Source organism: Peromyscus eremicus, chromosome 1 (assembly GCF_949786415.1).
Source record: "Peromyscus eremicus chromosome 1, PerEre_H2_v1, whole genome shotgun sequence".
Taxonomy (NCBI): domain Eukaryota; kingdom Metazoa; phylum Chordata; class Mammalia; order Rodentia; family Cricetidae; genus Peromyscus; species Peromyscus eremicus.
In genome coordinates, this window is record NC_081416.1 from 3,722,910 (window position 1) to 3,740,660 (window position 17,751).

Genomic DNA, 17,751 nt, shown 5'->3' on the forward strand with positions numbered 1-17,751 from the left:
TTAAATTTATTCCGGTTTTTCATTCCTGAGACAAGGTATCACTTTGCCTCACTATGGAGCCAGGCAGTCCAGACTCTGTCATCCTCTTGTCTCCACCTCCCAAGGCTGAGATTATAGACAAACATACCAAGCCAGATAACCAAATATTAAAAAGAAACAAATGAACATCTTCCTAAAGATACACCAATTGTCAACAAGTACATTAAATGGTGACCAGAACCACGAATCATCAGTAAAATACAAACAATGAGATGTCGCCTCTCACCAAAGATGGCTGTCATTCAACAAGAAGAATTAAGTGCTTGGGAATAAGTGGATAAGGAAGACTTCAAGACTCCTGGTGGGATGCAGCCCAGGACCATTGTGCTATATAAGATGTAAAATGTTACATAACTGCTTAATCAAAACTGGCAAAACATAAAAACAATATATATGTTCAACAGTTGATTATAAAATTGTATGTATAGCTTTATTGAAAGGATTAAGAAAAATAGAGCTCTAATATATAACAGCAATATGTATGATATATACATAAAACAAAATGATTTCCCTTACTTAATAATGAACCAAACCTAGTTGATATTAAGAAGTATTGATAGCCCTGAGAGATGGCTCTGACCAGGAGTGAGCAGAAATAAGCCTTCCAGGGACTTAAACCATCTGTCTTCGCTGGCATGGTGGGATGGGGGATAAATAAAATTCCATTAAGCTCATAGCTGAGAATTGTGCACTTTATGATAAATAATGAAAGTATAAGTATAGTGGAAAGTGAGACAGTCCTAAAGAGCACAAAATAACAGGAGCTACATTTCAGATTCCACTACACTACAATTGAGAGTACAGAAATGAAAATGTGACATGGGAGGATCATAAATTTAAAGCAACCGCCCACTTATCACAATTAGAAAGAAAAGGACAAGAATGCTCTAGCTTACATTTCCACAGCACACAGAGCTACCTTCAACATCAGTGGCTAACTCCAAGTGGTAATACTGAAAATATCGCCTCTTAGAACTTTAAAATGATTTTGATTCAGTATTAAACACGAAAAATTTCACTAAGATCAATTTTAACATTTACAAAACATAAAATTATATCTAGTCTATTAACATAAAGAATAAACTTTGTTTTCCAAATTCTAAAATTAGAGCCTGTGCAGTTAGGAGTTTACTGAATGCCTGCTTCGTGTGCCTTAGTAGCGTTTGAGGTTATCTGGGTTGTTTGTTTGTTTTAGATTAATTTAGGAGTTTTACTTCTGTAAGGTAAGAAAGTATTTTGAATTTTGATGAAACAATACAAAAAAGTTACAGCCTATGATCTTGTTTTCTTTTTTTTTCCCCACTCTCCTCCCCAGAGTCCCTTCCAAGTACTCTCCAAATCCTTCCATATTTGAAATATTTTTAAAAAGACATGATTCTTTATACTTTAGAAATTCTTTAGAAGAACTAAATTAAAAATCTATATAACTTGTTCTCTTTTCAAAAAAGAAAAAAATGAAGACTTTGAAGTAAATCATTTGAAAAAACACAATATTGTTATTTTATGTGTAAAAACTGAGAGTGTATTACAGCCCCTTCAATAAACAGGTATACATGCTTTAAAGTATTTCTTGGGACTAATATAACAAGTTTAATAAAGAATAAAAATTAGACTATGTATCATGATCCATATCAACTGTGTACCAAATGAGACTACTTTGAAAGAGTAAGATATTTACACTCACTACACAAATTCTGGTTAACAACCAGAATAGACTACTAATATATTCTCAAAAGAAAATCTAATTTAGAAAGTTAATTTCAAATAATTAAATATTCATGAACATTCTAAAGTAACTATGTAATTGGCTTAAAAATAAACCATAATTAGATAACCAAAAGTTGAAAAGCAGGAAATGATTAAAAATACAAGCATATCCATTTTAATTACTATGTAGTAAGCTACACAAAATAAGCCCTTATTTTTATTGAAATTTGATTAAAACAAGTGAAATCTGATCAGTACATATGTTGATCAATCTTAAATTTACATTTTGCCACTATCAAAATGCATGAATTACAATGGAGATATTTCTGGAATTTTCGAATGAATATAGAAATCTCCTTTGTAGAGTATAAAATGTAAATCTCCTACATTAGTTTAAATGAATAAGTTTACTGAGCAATAATCTCTCATATGTTTAACATTAAGTATTTATGTCTATTCAAGTGTTAAATTACAAATGACAACTTTATCATTAAACACATGATTTTAAAAAAGTCTCAATCTGTCTATAAAACATAGAAATTAACATAAACAAAACATTCAAATCTTGTAATTGTGATGCATAAATTGACAATTCTTACTATAGTTCCAATATCTAAAATGGTTTAAAACATAACACTCTAGAATGGGATTAGTATAAATGACTTGGTCAATAAACTAATGTGAATTCAATTTAGTCAAGAATAAAGGAATAAATAAATCCCAAATGTCAAAAAATATTTCATCAAAGTACAAATTAACAATGGCACAAAAACATTTTAAAGATTTCCTAAAAATAAATCTGAAGACTTCAGTAGCCTACCAATAAGCACACTGAAAATGAAATGCAAGAGAAATATGACAGGTGCCTTGTTCAGCCATTATCAGAGAAGCTTCCTCCTGTAGCACGTGGGAACAAACGTAGAGACCCACAGCTAGATATTATGCTGAGAGTTGGAGACCTTAGAATGCCCAGACCTAAAAATGGATGTCTCCATCAAATCCTTCCCCGCAGGGCTCAGTGAACTTTGCAGGCAGAAAGAGTTTTATAGCCAGTGGAGATGGAGGACACCAAGAAAACAAGACCCTCCAACTAAATCAACATAATAAAGCACATACAGACACTGAGGCAGCAAGCTCAGGGCCTGCACGGGTCCTCTGAGTGCAGCTATAGCTCCTAGTTCAGTGTTCCTAGGGGACTCCTGGGTGTGAGGCAGGTGGGTCTCTATTTCTTGTGCCTTCTCTTGGCTCTTTTCCTTCTGTTTGTTTGTTTAGTCCAATTCTAAGGTGTTTGTTTTTGTTGTATCTTTCTATATTTCATTATTATCCCTTGGAAGCCTGCTTGTTTTCTAATAAGTCAGAAAGGGATGGGAGGGAGGAGAGAATAACTGGGAGGAGTAAAGAGGGTAAACTATAATTAGAATATAATATGAGCAAAAAAAATCTATTTTCAATAAAAGAAAATAAGATGAAATGTAACAGATACAGGACATAACTGAGAAAACCAACTATGAGAGTCAGGGGTCCTAAAAGTGTAACTGCCAAGGATTGTTAATCCTAAATCTTAAAGGAAAGATAAATTATACCCAGTATGCACTAAAAAACAATAGTAAAGATTACTGAAACACACATTATTTCAAATTGATTTATATGAAGGCATTCCCCATTAACTTAATAATCAGAAAACCCAAACATAATAGCTGTCTCAAGCTTCATGGCATCTTTCACAAGATAATACCCACTGAAAATGTTTAGCACACTCTAGTTGTTCTAACATTACTGGTATGTCTTTGTGGAGTCATTCATTCATCACAGATAATCACACATGATCCCTTACAAAGGGTCCGGAAATGCCTTACTGCTCAAGGCAATGAATACACATATGCTATCTCTTTGGAAAAATCAGTATTCTTCCACCATGAGGATGTTCACCATCATTAGAAACAAATGTCATTATGCTTACCTGTATTTTAATAGGCCAGGAAAAGTTGCTGACATACACATAAAATGTGATATTAGGATTGCTTCTGAAGTTAAATTTTTCGTAGGAAAAGCTATCTCTGTATTCCTTTACATTTGTCTTAGAAACTATAGGAGTCTCTTCCCCAGATATTGTTCCTCCTAAAATATGAATATGAAAAAATTATAATTGATACTAGGAAACGGGATCTTTTATTAAGTCAAAATATATAGTGCAGCAAAGTCTTATAAACTGAAATCACGAGAACACCATCACTAGAACTGCCACACCAGCTGCTCTTCTCTGCGGAGGCTTGCATAGCACCTCTGCATACAGGTTTGCCAGAAATACAGTGTAACAGCTTCAGGATAAAATCCACATTAAAAATTCTACCATGCTGGCTGTGAGACTTGACATTCTTCTGTAATACTTGTGATCCCAGAGGCAGCATAATTTCTGGTTTTCAAACCAACCCTTTGTCCCAGGAAGAAGGAAGCATTTCCCCACTACAGTACCCCCAGTACTGAACGCCCCCTGGACACATGGCTCCAGAAGGTGAAGTCATCCTGCTTACCACTTAAATTATAATCAAACCGTATTTGATCATGTCTTAATCCAATTAAAAAATGAAAAAATCAATTTATTTGCCTTTCTACAAATTGAAACATTCTTACTTTTAAAAAACTAGAAAGAGGCCATTAATTTAAAACACTATGTAAATGTTCAATTAGTAAACACAATAATGGACACTCAGTAAATGTTCACTGAAATAAACCAAATGGAACAGGGCATTTCAATTGCCTTAGCCAGACCTCTGCCTTAATGAACAGTAAAAACAATTAGAATTAGTATACTGAGTAACTAAATGCATTTCGCATGATCTATTACAAAAATAACTCATGTGCATTCTTAACATGTAGATTCTCTGAGCTCGTCAATTAACATATGTGTTGAAAAATGACCTTACACATTGATAATTCAACATAACAATTTATCTTCCTCACAGTTATGATTTCTTAAAAATTAATCATTTCAATCTGTGAACTTTATTATGGAAGACATGCTTATAAAAATTTATTCCTCTTAGCCCGGATGCCAACCAGAAAGAATATATCTCTAAGACAGAAAATAACAGATTGTTGCTTTTATCAGTAAGTAGAGAAGAACACTTTTGTTTCATGTAAATATTGGGATGGATAAGAAAATTTGTAACTTCAGTAATGAAATGAATAACTGATATCTCAATCTCTTTAGACACTAAAGAACTAATCTATCTTAATTAAAATCACAGAATTTCCTAACATTATCATTTTTAATGCTTAAGTGGTATACATTATTTGTTAGCCTTCTAATTTTAATTGAATAAGGAAATTATGGTACTAAGCTTTCAATTTACTACTTCCTATTTTTATCAGTAAAAGCACAGAATGATGGGAAAAATTGTATTGTTTTATTTATTTTAGAATAGTAAATCAGATCAGAACAACTTCCACGCATAAACTCAGGTAGGAGAGATGACAGAAAATTCCTTTTACCTGTTGAGCCAACTGACCAGGTAATGTTGAGATTAAAGTTGTTGGAAGCATTAATCGAAATGTCCAAATTTTTGTTTGACTATCAAGAAAAAAAATTAACGTTAAAAAGGTAGAAATGTGTTAAATACATATTAGTCAACTCGCTGATTTGATTTTGTTCCTTAAATTTACAAAACTGTATATGATATAAATAAACATTCAACTGAATAGTGTTTATGCTATTTAATGAAAATTAAATTATGATAAACACAAAGTTCCTCATTTATCTTCTCTAATAATCTGACCTGCTTTTAGATAATTTCTAAGAAGAAATTTTAAGGACATTGTACTTTTAAGGGTAGCTGGCTATTACTATCATTAGTTCAACATGTCTTCTTTTCCATTTGTTCAATCTTTATCTTTACCCAGAGAAAGAGAGGGTCTACGAAGAGGATTGACTCACTAACCTCTAAGAAGGGGTAGGTTTTTGTGTCTGTAACGTGTGCCTGAGTGTTAAAACTATTATTGTTATGAAACAACATATGCAAGAGAAAGCATAAGCCCTTCTTTTCAAGTTTAGTCAACTCTTGATATTGTGTGCTTTGCTTTATTCTGGGTGGGGTGAAAATGAGAACAATTAAAAGTTCATAACAAAATAGTCGGTATAAGCATATAAAACTATCTTTCTTTTTTAGTTCATCCTCTCAAATTAAAAGTTTTGTTATTGGGGAAATACCTTAAGTACTGTAACTAAAGCTCACTCCAAGCCCACTCCGCTCTTTGTAGAGCTCTATGCAGCTACGATTCCACCGTCAATCCAGAAAACGATGACATCAGTGCTGTAGATTGCTGGTGGTGATGGGGGAGCTCACTAAGGCTGCAGGGCACAGGTGCCCACTCTAGAAAAGGTTCACATGAAAGCGCTAACTAGAGGGAACCTACACTGAAATAAGACTGAAATCTGCCATAAAAAGTAAAAATGTGGGAAGTCTACAAATGATAAGACATCTACTTATTTTATTTTGCAGGATAAATTGAGAAGCTTTCACTAATAAGTTGTTTTAACTTTAGAGATAGTCCTGAGTGAATTGTTCTTAATTAAGAGGAATTACACAAGAAAATCTTGCAAGCATCCCTAGAGATGCTTCTCATGCAAGGGAGTATGTCTACTTTGTTTAGTTAAAAAAAAAATGGACAAGACTTTCTTAAACTGACTTGTTTTTAAATTTACTATTGGCAGGTAGTGAATACATTTGATCTTCATCAGCTTGTAGAATTACACAAATGTGAGTAGACATCTGTGTAACTCAGTGAAACATTAGATTGGGACAAAGGTCAATGAAAAACAATGATAAGCTTCACTGCAAATGAACGAGAGTTTGATATAACACGCCTTGAATTCCTGTGTTTCTTAAATCATCTTTTCATAAAATTTGGATGTCCTTGAGATTGAGATAATTGCAAGTTTATAACAGCATTCATGCTTATAATTATACACTTGAGATTCAAAAAATTCTTATTTACAAGTAAAACACAAGAATTCAAGGTAAAGAAGAATTCTCTGAATAAATAAATACATGGATGTATAATTTAAACCAGGAGACTATCAATCAAAAATACAAACTTGTCAATTCTCTGAGTCACAAGTAAATCCAAGTTTCATGAAAATTTAAGAGCTTTGGTAATTTCTACAGAATTCCTCCTATGTAATACTTCTGGGAAGTTAAATCACAGGAAAATGATAATAAAAAATGTGGATGCCTTGGTAGTGGCAGCACTCACTGCGGGAGACGACGCCTCCTTACCTGTTCTGGGTTTGCTATGAAGTTGATGGCGGTGTGATGGCGATCATCTTCCTGTAACAAGCTGAAGGTGAACTGGTAGTCAATCAGAAGACTATCTGTGGGGAGAGGAGAGTCCTGACATATACTCAAGAAAGAGTTTCATAAAAAACAGGAGTTGGGTGAAAATATACTGCACATAGTATTAAATTTATCATTAAATACTAGCAGCCTATTCAATTACAGAAAAATACAAATCTTTGTCATTAGCAGCAAAAACATATGATATAATATAAAGGGCTAAATTTAATTTACTTTAAATTAAATAAATAACAATTAGACCACACAAGCTGTTTCCCTACCAATCTGTACAGAAAGGAATCAACTGCACAATTTTTCAGACAAACCAGGAGATGCTCCATCTCTTCTTAGAATTTCAGAAATCACATTACTTATCTTTAGGGGATTATGGAACACTAAGTAACTGGCATTTGAAACACAGACCTTACTGCCAATACCTTAATGTGCTATAAATTTTTCAACTGAGTGGAGTACAGAACAAAAAGATTACAATTTAACATGTTTTGAATTTACACAAATGGATATAATTTGAAAGTATCTTTTTATATTGAATTATTGAACCATACCTATGGATCAAGAAAAAAAAGTGTAAAAAAATGAGAGAAATGGGAATTTCAGCATATGAATGACTAATGTTGTAAAATATGAAATTATAACAAATTGACAAAAAGAAAGTATTCTGGTGAGTAAACCTAAATATTCATATAAAGGATGATGTATGAAATGTAAGTTCATAATATACATAATAACCAATAAATTAAAATAATCTAGTGTCTCTCATTTGATGAATGGTAAAATATGGTTTATTTAGGAGTATATTATTCAGACATAAAAAGAAATGAAGTACTGATATCAACAACACGAGAAATGAGTAAAATTAAAAAATATTACACTAAGTTTTTCAAGGCTGTCACAAATGACCACATATGTCATGACTTCATACATAGGATACATACACAGAGACAAGTCCACAAAATGGTATCTAATATCTAAATGAAGGGGAATCGGGTGCAACCATTAAAACTGCAGACGCCTTATCTGGAGAGGATGAAGACAACCTAAGATTAGGAAATGGTGGTGGTTAAATAACTTGGTGAATACACAGTAAGCCTGATGAGCTGTATGCACACTCTGACTACATCAAGGACAGCCCAAATAGTTGTTACCAACTATAGACATCCAAGCTGTTCCCCATGTATGTGCACATATGTGTGCACGTGTGTGCGTGCACGCGCAACACACACATACACTCACACACATTATTTGCAACGAAATACTAATAGTTTGTCAACTTGACACAAGCTAGGGTCAGCTGAGAAAAGGGAACCTCAATTAAGAAAATGCCTCCATCATACTGGAATGTAGGGCAAGTCTGTGAGGGACATTCTTGACTAATGCCTGATGTGAGGGGCCCATCCCACTGTGGGCAGTGCCATCTCCTCAGCTGGTGGTCCTGAGTTGTACAACCCAGCAGGCTGCAGAAGCCATGGATCCACCAAGCTAATGAGCAGCACTCTTCCATGGTCTCTGCTTCAATCCCTGCCTCCAGGTTCCTGCCCTTAGCGATGGACTAAAACTGTAAGCCGGAATAAACCCTCTCCTCCCCAAGTTGCTTTTGGTCACGGTGTTTATCACAGCAATAGAAACACTAATCAGCACAGACACCAATCACTCTTACATAACAATAAAAATCAAAAGACAGGATGTATAGCCATATTATTTATGGAAATGTATACTCAGTAATACTTTTCAAATTCAAATACAATGATAGTAATTTAAGGGGGTAACTATATATAATATATTCATCTTTCACATTAAAACTATAAAATTAAATTTAAACTGTTTGCACCTACACAACAACTGAAAGTAAACAGAAATATATAAATGACCCAGAAGGACGAGAGAGATGGCTCAGAGGTTTTCAGTGCTGTCGACTTTTGCCGAGGACCTGGGTTCGAGTCACAGCATTCACTGGAGGCTCACGACTTTCTGTAATCCTAGTGCTAGAGAGCCCATGCCCTCTCTGGCCTCCGGGCACTGCACACAGATGGCACACAGACATACTTCCATGCAAAGCTTTGCATACACATAGAAATTGTTAAAGGAAATGGCACATAAAGAAAAGGCACAACAGGGAATTATAGATTTAAACTTAGAAAGTACAGTTATATAAAGATTATTAAAAAGAAAAGCGTTATCTTGTTACATCTATAGCAAGACGGTTTGCTGAAGGTGATATAAAACAGCCACAGTAAAACTAAAACAACAAACCACACCCATATAAACATCTACAGCTTTCATCTCAGGGAGTATTTTATGATATTGAGATCATGTCTAACCCAATACAAAAATTTAATAAACACTTTTAATTGTTATATACAGCTAGGTAGATCTTAATCTGTATATAGAGAAGCACTTGACTTTTTAATATTAATATATATTAAGAAACTTGATAGCCATTATTATCATTTCATATAATCCATGTGAAGATGTTTATATTTTCTAATGACACTATCAATAAAATAAACAAAAGCACTTTATGGCTATAATGTATGTAACTACAATTTATATTTCTAATAATTATGTTCTGGAGACCTTGGATCTGTTTAGACTATTAATAATCATAAAGATATATGTATATTAAATGTCTATTTCTATTATAATAATTTATATTATAGTTTCATCGACTTTTTGATCCCCATATTAGGATTACCTGACTGCCTGTGTAATTCACATATGAAGGAAGTACTGAAATACAGTGTACATCATATCAATGATAAAGGTTTGCCATGAATTGTGAAAACAATTTTAAACTAAAGACTTTAAAATAGGAGACATAAGTTCTGAATGTATATCAAAGCGCATATTTAAAAAGGATGGACCCAGAGCCAAGCACTGGGCCGATCTCCTGGAGTTCAGCTGAAGAGAGGGAGGAGGGACCATGATAGGAAAACCACAGAGATGAGCTAGTTGGAGCTCATGGACTCTGGACTGGCAGCTGGGGAGCCTGCATAGGACTGAACTAGGCCCCCTGAATGTGGGTGACAGTTGTGTGGCTTGATCTGTTTGTGGGGCCCCTGGCTGTGGGAACAAGACTTATCCCAGGTCATGAACTAGCTTTTTGGAGCTTATTCCCTATGGTGGGATACCTCGCTCAACCTTGATTGGGGGGGGGGGGGGGTCCTGCCTCCACTTGCTATTCCATAGGAGGCCTCACCCCCTATGAGGAGTAGATGGGGGAAGGGGGGAGCAGAAGAAGGGGAGGGGGGAACTATGGTTGGTATGTAAAATGAAAAAATTTTAAACAAATTAAAAACAAGTATAGATGTGCAAATAGGAGAAATACTTTGGATTTACTGTTTCTTTTTTAATTGTCATGTTCATGTTCATAGAAAGAAATGTATATCAATAACACTCCAAAATGAAAATTTTAAAGAATATCACAGCCATGTGCTTTGTAGAATAATCCAAACAACAGTATGCCGAAGTCCTTGTGCCTCAAAAAGCTATAAAAAGCTTGAAAAGAAATAAATAAAAAGTGAATGAACTGAAATAAAATTAAAATAGTTGACAGAACCTGACAAATATCATTAATAACTACTGATTCATACATAGATTCATTTAACTCATCATTAATCACAAAATATCAGATTGGAAAATCACCAAATGTATTCATACTCCACTTACAAGTGATATGCTTTGCCTATGGAGGAGGGCAGACAGTGTGAAAGAGGGAGCAGACATCGCGCAAATATCCACGAAACGACACAGGTGTCACGAGACACGTAAGGTATCAACATTGTATGCCTATTTCCAATCACAAAATGGCGTCTAGTTTACCCACTAAAATCTGACTTAATAAAGAAACTACAGCCACAGAGATGCAGCGAGTACCCAGCATGCATCAGGCCCCAGTAGGCTTCTAGCACAAAGGGAAGAAGAAAGCCTAGAGAGTCTAAGATCATAAAATGGGATATTCCCTTTGGGTTCATATTTTAGATCAATATAATAATGGTTAACAGCAATTTTCTTCAGGTAGAATCATTAGGGATTTTAATTTGTCTTTTAATCTATCTTTTTTTCTAAAATGAATATGCATTTCTTCTATTGCTGAAATTTAAAAGGGGACATTTTTAAAAGAACGTACAGATAACATCATTTTCCTGAAGCTGATCTTCAGCAAGTTTCCACATAATATACTTACATGGTTAACAATTGAATTAACATAGTTACCATCACTTCCAAAAATGACATCTCATTTCTAATTTGCACCCTTCTTAGATAGAGGCCAACAAAAGCGTAACTCACAGATCCAGACTCTCACCCTAGTGCGACGTCATGGAAGGGCACAGAGTAGAGCAGCCAGTGTCTGTAGGGTCCTTCAGTCAGCTCTGGACCAGAGCCCATGAAAGAACAGCGCTAGCTTTTACAGAGTGAAGATTTACACACAGAAGTAAACGATGAGGAAAACAAGCTGCGTAGCATTGAATGTTATCTGATGTCTGTGACACACGAACAGCAAGTGTAACTTGACAAGAATCACATGACCTTCAAACATTGTTAAACAGCCCTAACCAATGAACGCGCACACACAGTAACAGTTTACGTGTGTACGCCACCATCAGGTCTGCTATGACGGTCACACAGTACTGTGTGTGGAGATCCAACGAACAACCGCTGTGTCCTCCAAGTTTCCTTTTATATGAAAAAAGACTAAGTGTGTAAGTAAAATAACTTCACACCATGTAACTTTAGACAGAAATAAAGGAGCTGTGATGGTTTGGGAGGGAGAAAAGTACCAAAAGTCAACACCACAACTAGATACAAAGTGTGGGCTCTTTATAAAGGTACAACAGACTAAAGCACTGAAGATTCTAACTAAAACCAGATTCCCCCACGTGTGAGGCTGTGTTGTGAGGCTACAACGCCATACGCACAAGTCAAAAACTGGGACATTTATAAGGAAGAGGTTTGGGGAGTTCACATGCCTAGAGCAGGGAGTTCAAAATGCCTGCCTGAGCCAGCATCTGACAAGACTCCCTGCTGCATCACCCAAGAGAGGGAGGAGGGCATTCAGTCCTGCCTGTCACGTGGTGCCTGGTGCATCCTGGCCTTCAGTGTTGGAAGGAGCCTGGATCTGTGTTCACTACCAAAGCCAAATTCCGGCCAACAGGCCAGAGCCTACTCAAAGACCAATCCCCCTTAAGCCATCAAAAGCCAAGTAAAAGAAATTCACTAACAAGACAAAACATAGAGTCCAAAACAAGAAGACCCTTTACTGATATTTAAAGCCAAACAAAACAAACAAAAACCAGAGCTGTCTCATCCAATACAAGGGTTAACTCAAGTTTCAGCATTCTCCTTGTTCTGTAAGATGTAGCTTTCTATGGTATTAAGACTGACATTTGCCTTTTTTAATTTATTGCTACAATAACGTATTAAAAATATTTACTCTTGTGTATCCACATAAAAATATTAAACCTAATAAATATATGCTCATAAATGTTTCTCAGTCTAAGACATACACATTAATTAGATAAATCAATGCCAACTAAAAGCCTATAGTGAGATAAATGGGAAAGCATTTTGTTTTTAATGATACAAACTAAAGCAAAATTTGCTGAGTAACAGAGCTGAGTACTTACTAGAAAAGTAATGATTTTCAAAGTAGGTACCAAGTTAGTACCTCAAAAGTTATCCTGAATTCTAAATAACAATAAAAGTAACTAAAATTCAGTCATTTGTTAAAAAACTAAAATATACCTAAATGTCAACTACTTGAAAAATAGAGTAAAACACATAGCTACAGTTCAGGTAGTAACATAAAGAACAGACAGACGCACAGACGATCACAAAGGGATTTTATGAAAGCTAATTAATGGATTCAGTCTTTCATTCAAGCTTAAAAGTTTTTGTTACAGTGTTTATGACTTTTAAAATTCATATAACCAAGAAGTACCTATCTCTAAGGACGTGTGTTTTTAAATAACTGAAGATAAATTCAGTAATTCGGCATGGACAGAGACTGACAGCTTCCTCGTATATTCTGGTTTGAGTCTAATTCAAGGACTGGGGCTGTGAAGAGGGCGGCCCTGCTGAATCACCGTCAGCTGTGTCCTACCTCACTGCTCTCTGTCTTTAAGCTGCAGTAAGGATTTGCAGCTCAAATTCTGATCTAATTTCAAAAGTCGGAAACTTTCCAGTTACACCCCATTTCCTTTCAAAGTTCCCTCGCTCTAAGGTGCGCTAACAATGGCAACACTGCCACCTAGTGTGTGAGGACAGTTTCTCCAACACTGCCTGTCCAACATGAGAAAATCTCTAATAAAACAGTCTCTGTGGCTAACGAGTAATTAAAGGGTGACCAAGTGGGACCAGGGCATCCCAGTGCTCTGGTAAGGCAGGGATAAGGAGTTTGGGAGCAGCTCAGATTACATAGCGGAAAACTAGAATATAAGTTTATAACTGCACACTTAGCACAAAAGGAAAGAATATAGATATTTCATGGATGCGCTTTAAATATTGACTACATTTCATATTGAAAATATTTTAGATATGTTGAGTTAAATATTTTATTTAAATTGATTTTACCTATTTCCATTTGCTTTTGCATGACTCAAGTTATATTTATATTAGACAGCACTGATCTAAAAGAAAAGTTATCTTAGTTTTCAACATAAATGGCTCAAGCATTAATATATTTAAAATTTATAATGAATGGAATATAAGCTATATAATATGTTAATAATTGTAACTAGTCAATATTTGGTATATATAAAGTCTATACAAAAATAGTAAAAGGCTGGCAGTGTTGGTGCACGCCTTTAATCCCAGCACTCATTAGGCAGAGCCAGGCAGATCTCTGTGAGTTCGAGGCCAGCCTGGGCTACAAAGCGAGATCCAGGACAGGCACCAAAACTACACAGAGAAACCCTGTCTAGAAAACAAACAAAAATAATAAAAGAATAATTTCTAATTAAGAAAAATAGGCAACAAAAATAGTCTATTTAAAATAAAAACTAAGAAATACAGAAAGATCTAGGAAAGCCACTGATTGCAACTGAAGAGTGCTGTACACATATGAATCTATAAGTTCAAAACACACTAAAAACCATCGTCTTGAGAGATACTCAGGATAAAATTTAGAACAAAATAATGCACACAATGTATGGTGATATTTTAATTGTACTGAAATGTGATTTTATTTGTATGTTAATAAAGTTGCCTGGGGGTCAGAGCTAATAGCAAGCCATCGCAGAAGCTAGGCAGTGGTGGTGCACGCCTTTAATCCCAGCTCTTGGGAGGCAGAGCTAGGCGGATCTCTGTGTGTTCAAGGATACAGCCAGCATGGAGACTTGTACAGTATGGAGGTCTGTACAGACAGGCAGTGACGAGGAGGTCATGTGGTTGGGTTTACAACCAATGAGAAGGCAGAATAGAAAGTCTATAAAAAAGACAAACAGATAGGAAGTAGGTCTCTTGCTGAAGAGGCAGCAGCAGCAGTGAAGGGTAAGGTTTTTAGCTCTGACCTCTTGGGCTTTCATCTCTGCATTGGCTCTGTGTTTCTTATTTAATAAGACGGTTACATCTACATATTGGTAAAACAATCAACCAAGGGAGAATAAAGATGAAGCAAGGACTGTGAACTCCAGCAGTGGTGACATCCTCAAGTGTGAGAATCAATTTGTTGTTACTTAAGTATTACAACTGAGAAATGAAGGTGGATTTGGAACAAAGAGCTTTGTGCAATCTTGATAACTAGAATTAACTAGAATCGGCACACTGATCAGCCATGTCTGCTAAGAACAAGGACAGTTCCAACCACACATGCTGCATGTACTCGAGATGAAGACACAACTCGAAAATGTTCTTGTCCACCCAAATCTGAACCTGACTAAGCCTCTAAACCAGGGATTCTTAGCCTCAGGTTGCTATCTGCACCTGATGATTCCTGGTTCTGAACAAGGCATCTGAGCCCTAGAGACTGGTAGGCAGAACCTCAGCCTGCCTCTAGTCACTAACTATCCTCTAACTATTGCCCTCCTCCAGCTGGGAAAACAAAACATTTCCAAACACTGCCAAGTGAGGAGAGGGTGCCTGAACTAGCCTACCCCAGTAATCAGATTGGTGAACACCCTAAATGTCATATCATAGAGCCTTTATCCAGTAAGTCATGGAAGCAGATGCAGAGATCCACAGCCAAGCACCAGGCTGAGCTCCAGGAGTCCAGTCAAAGAGAAAGAAGAGGCATCAAGATCATGATGGGGAAATCTACAGAGACAACTAAACCAAGCTCGTGGGAACTCATGAACTTTAGACCAATAGCTGTGGAACCTGCATGGGACTAGACTAGGCCCTCTGCATACGGGAAACAGTTGTATAGCTTGGTCTGTTTGAGGGGCCCCTGGCAGTGTGATCAGGATCTACCCCTGGTGCATGAGCTGGCTTTTTGGACCCCATAACCTATGGTGTGATGCCTTGCTCACCCTTGATGCAGCGGGGAGGGGCTTGGTCCTGCCTCAACTGAATGTACCAGGCTTTGCTGACTCCCCATGGAAGGCCTTACCCTTTCAGAGGAGAGGAAGGGGAGGATGGGGGAGAGCAGGAGGAGGGATGAGAGGAGGGTCTGTGGTTGGTATGAAAAAATAATAAAAAAAAAATTCTTAAATAAAAAAAGATTTGGGGCCGGGCGGTGGTGGCGCACGCCTTTAATCCCAGCACTCGGGAGGCAGAGCCAGGCGGATCTCTGTGAGTTCGAGGCCAGCCTGGACTACCAAGTGAGTTCAAGGAAAGGCACAAAGCTACACAGAGAAACCCTGTCTCGAAGGAAAAAAAAAAAAAAAAAAAAGATTTGGAATGTTTCTGCATTGTCAATAAAATTAGAAAAATATAAAAATGTACTTATTTAGAAACTTAGAAAATCACATAAAAATAAAAACTGAAATCACAAATTATGGAAAAAATAATGCTAAAAAGAAAACCTTATACCAAATGTGGCAAAGCAGCAACAAAACACTGAGACAAGGCCAGCAACAGAACATGGGTCGCCAGTTCAAGTCATAAAAAAGATACTTGAAAATGGAAAGCTGATGGATGAGCTGGAAAACAAAGTCTGAAGGATGAGCAAAACTAAAGATGGATTATGTAAAACAGATAAATAAGTAAGTACATAAATGTCTTTTAAAGTAACAATTTAAAAGCACCACAACCAGAGATAGAGATTAAATGACTACACTTTGCGAAAAAGTTCACAAAGTGCTAAGGACATAGCTCAGCCATTAAAAGCTAGGCTCACAACCAAAAGGACAAAAAGCTCACATAATATTTTCATTATTATTGCTTTAAAAAAAAAGCAATGTTTAAAATTCCTTCATAAAATCTAATCCCACAAAACAAAAATATGCATATAAAAATAAATAAAATATAATCAAGGATATTTAGGTAGAAAATAATGTACAAGAAAGACAGACTAGCTGGATGGAGGCAGAGCCAGGCGGATCTCTGTGAGTTCGAGACCAGCTTGGGCTACAGTGTGAGTTCCAGGAAAGGCGCAAAGCTACACAGAGAAAACATGTCTCGAAAAACCAAAAAAAAAAAAGAAAAAAGAAAAAAAGAAAGACAGGCTATATTCACTAACATTTCAGTAATCCTAAGGTAACGATAAAGAGGTAACAGTCTGCAATATTGAAGTAATATTCCTTGAAAGTGTAATTTACTCCAGAACAAAAAGTTTAACATTAGAAAATCCAGTAATGAACTATAGAGGATAAATAAATGCATTCAGAAGCACATTTTATAACTCCCTAAGACAGGAAACGGTATAATTTGATAACAAAGAATATTTTAAAATAATGTAAACACTCCCGTCTGTAGTCATTCTTATGGCACAGCACACAGAGACAGCACACAGGAGAATAAAGAGCAGGGCACCGCCCTGGGGCACGGCCGGCAGCTCCTTCAGAAGTGAATACAGCTTGCCTGCGGCCGCGGCTCACTGCTGGCTTGCGTCTGTGTGTTTGCCTCTGTGCTTGCTCACCTGTTCTGCAAAAACCCAGGTCTCGCTATGGAGCCCAGGTTGGTCTCAAACTGGCTATCCTCCTGCCTCAGCCTCCCAACGCTGGGATTACAGGCATGTGCCATCACATCTGGCTTAACACATACATTTTACTTGTAGGCATTTGCCCCAGAAAAGAAAATATCTGTTCACGCACGGACTAGATGAATGTTCACAACAGCATGTCTCCAAAAAGTGAGAACTGAGGAACAATCTAATTAACCCATCAATTTCTAAAAGGACAAAGGTGGCAAATCAATCTAATTGCATGTTATTCATTGATTCATAAAACTAAGCTCACCGTATTGACAAAGTAAAAGATATATTCTTATCGTCGTCATCTAAATCGATGGGGGAGGGGGGCAACAAATGTGTCTTCCTAAAAAAAATTCAGCTAAATTAGAATAAAAGGAATTCCCTTAAGATGATCAAGTCAGCTAAGTTATTTTTTTCATGGGAAAAGTCTGTTTTCCTTCTGAAATCTAGAACAAGACAAGAATATACACCTCGATGCTCACTACATCTTTGCCACACAGTTTCAAAGACTAAAAGCTACTGCAATGAGAACAAGAAAAATAATGAAAAGGAATCGGAACTCAAAAGGAAGAACCACAACTT

General features: G+C 36.2%; 1 protein-coding gene across 1 annotated transcript in view; it reads right to left on the reverse strand.

Annotated features, from left to right (window-relative positions):
• Positions 1 to 17,751, reverse strand: part of Atrnl1 (attractin like 1) — a 582,942-nt gene that overhangs the window by 413,687 nt on the left and 151,504 nt on the right. Inside the window, exons 22-24 of the mRNA XM_059256021.1 lie at positions 7,023 to 7,117; positions 5,239 to 5,317; positions 3,707 to 3,864 (exon numbers count right to left, since the gene is read on the reverse strand). Of these exons, the coding sequence (XP_059112004.1) occupies positions 3,707 to 3,864; positions 5,239 to 5,317; positions 7,023 to 7,117 (332 nt within the window). The remainder of the gene's footprint in view (positions 1 to 3,706; positions 3,865 to 5,238; positions 5,318 to 7,022; positions 7,118 to 17,751) is intronic.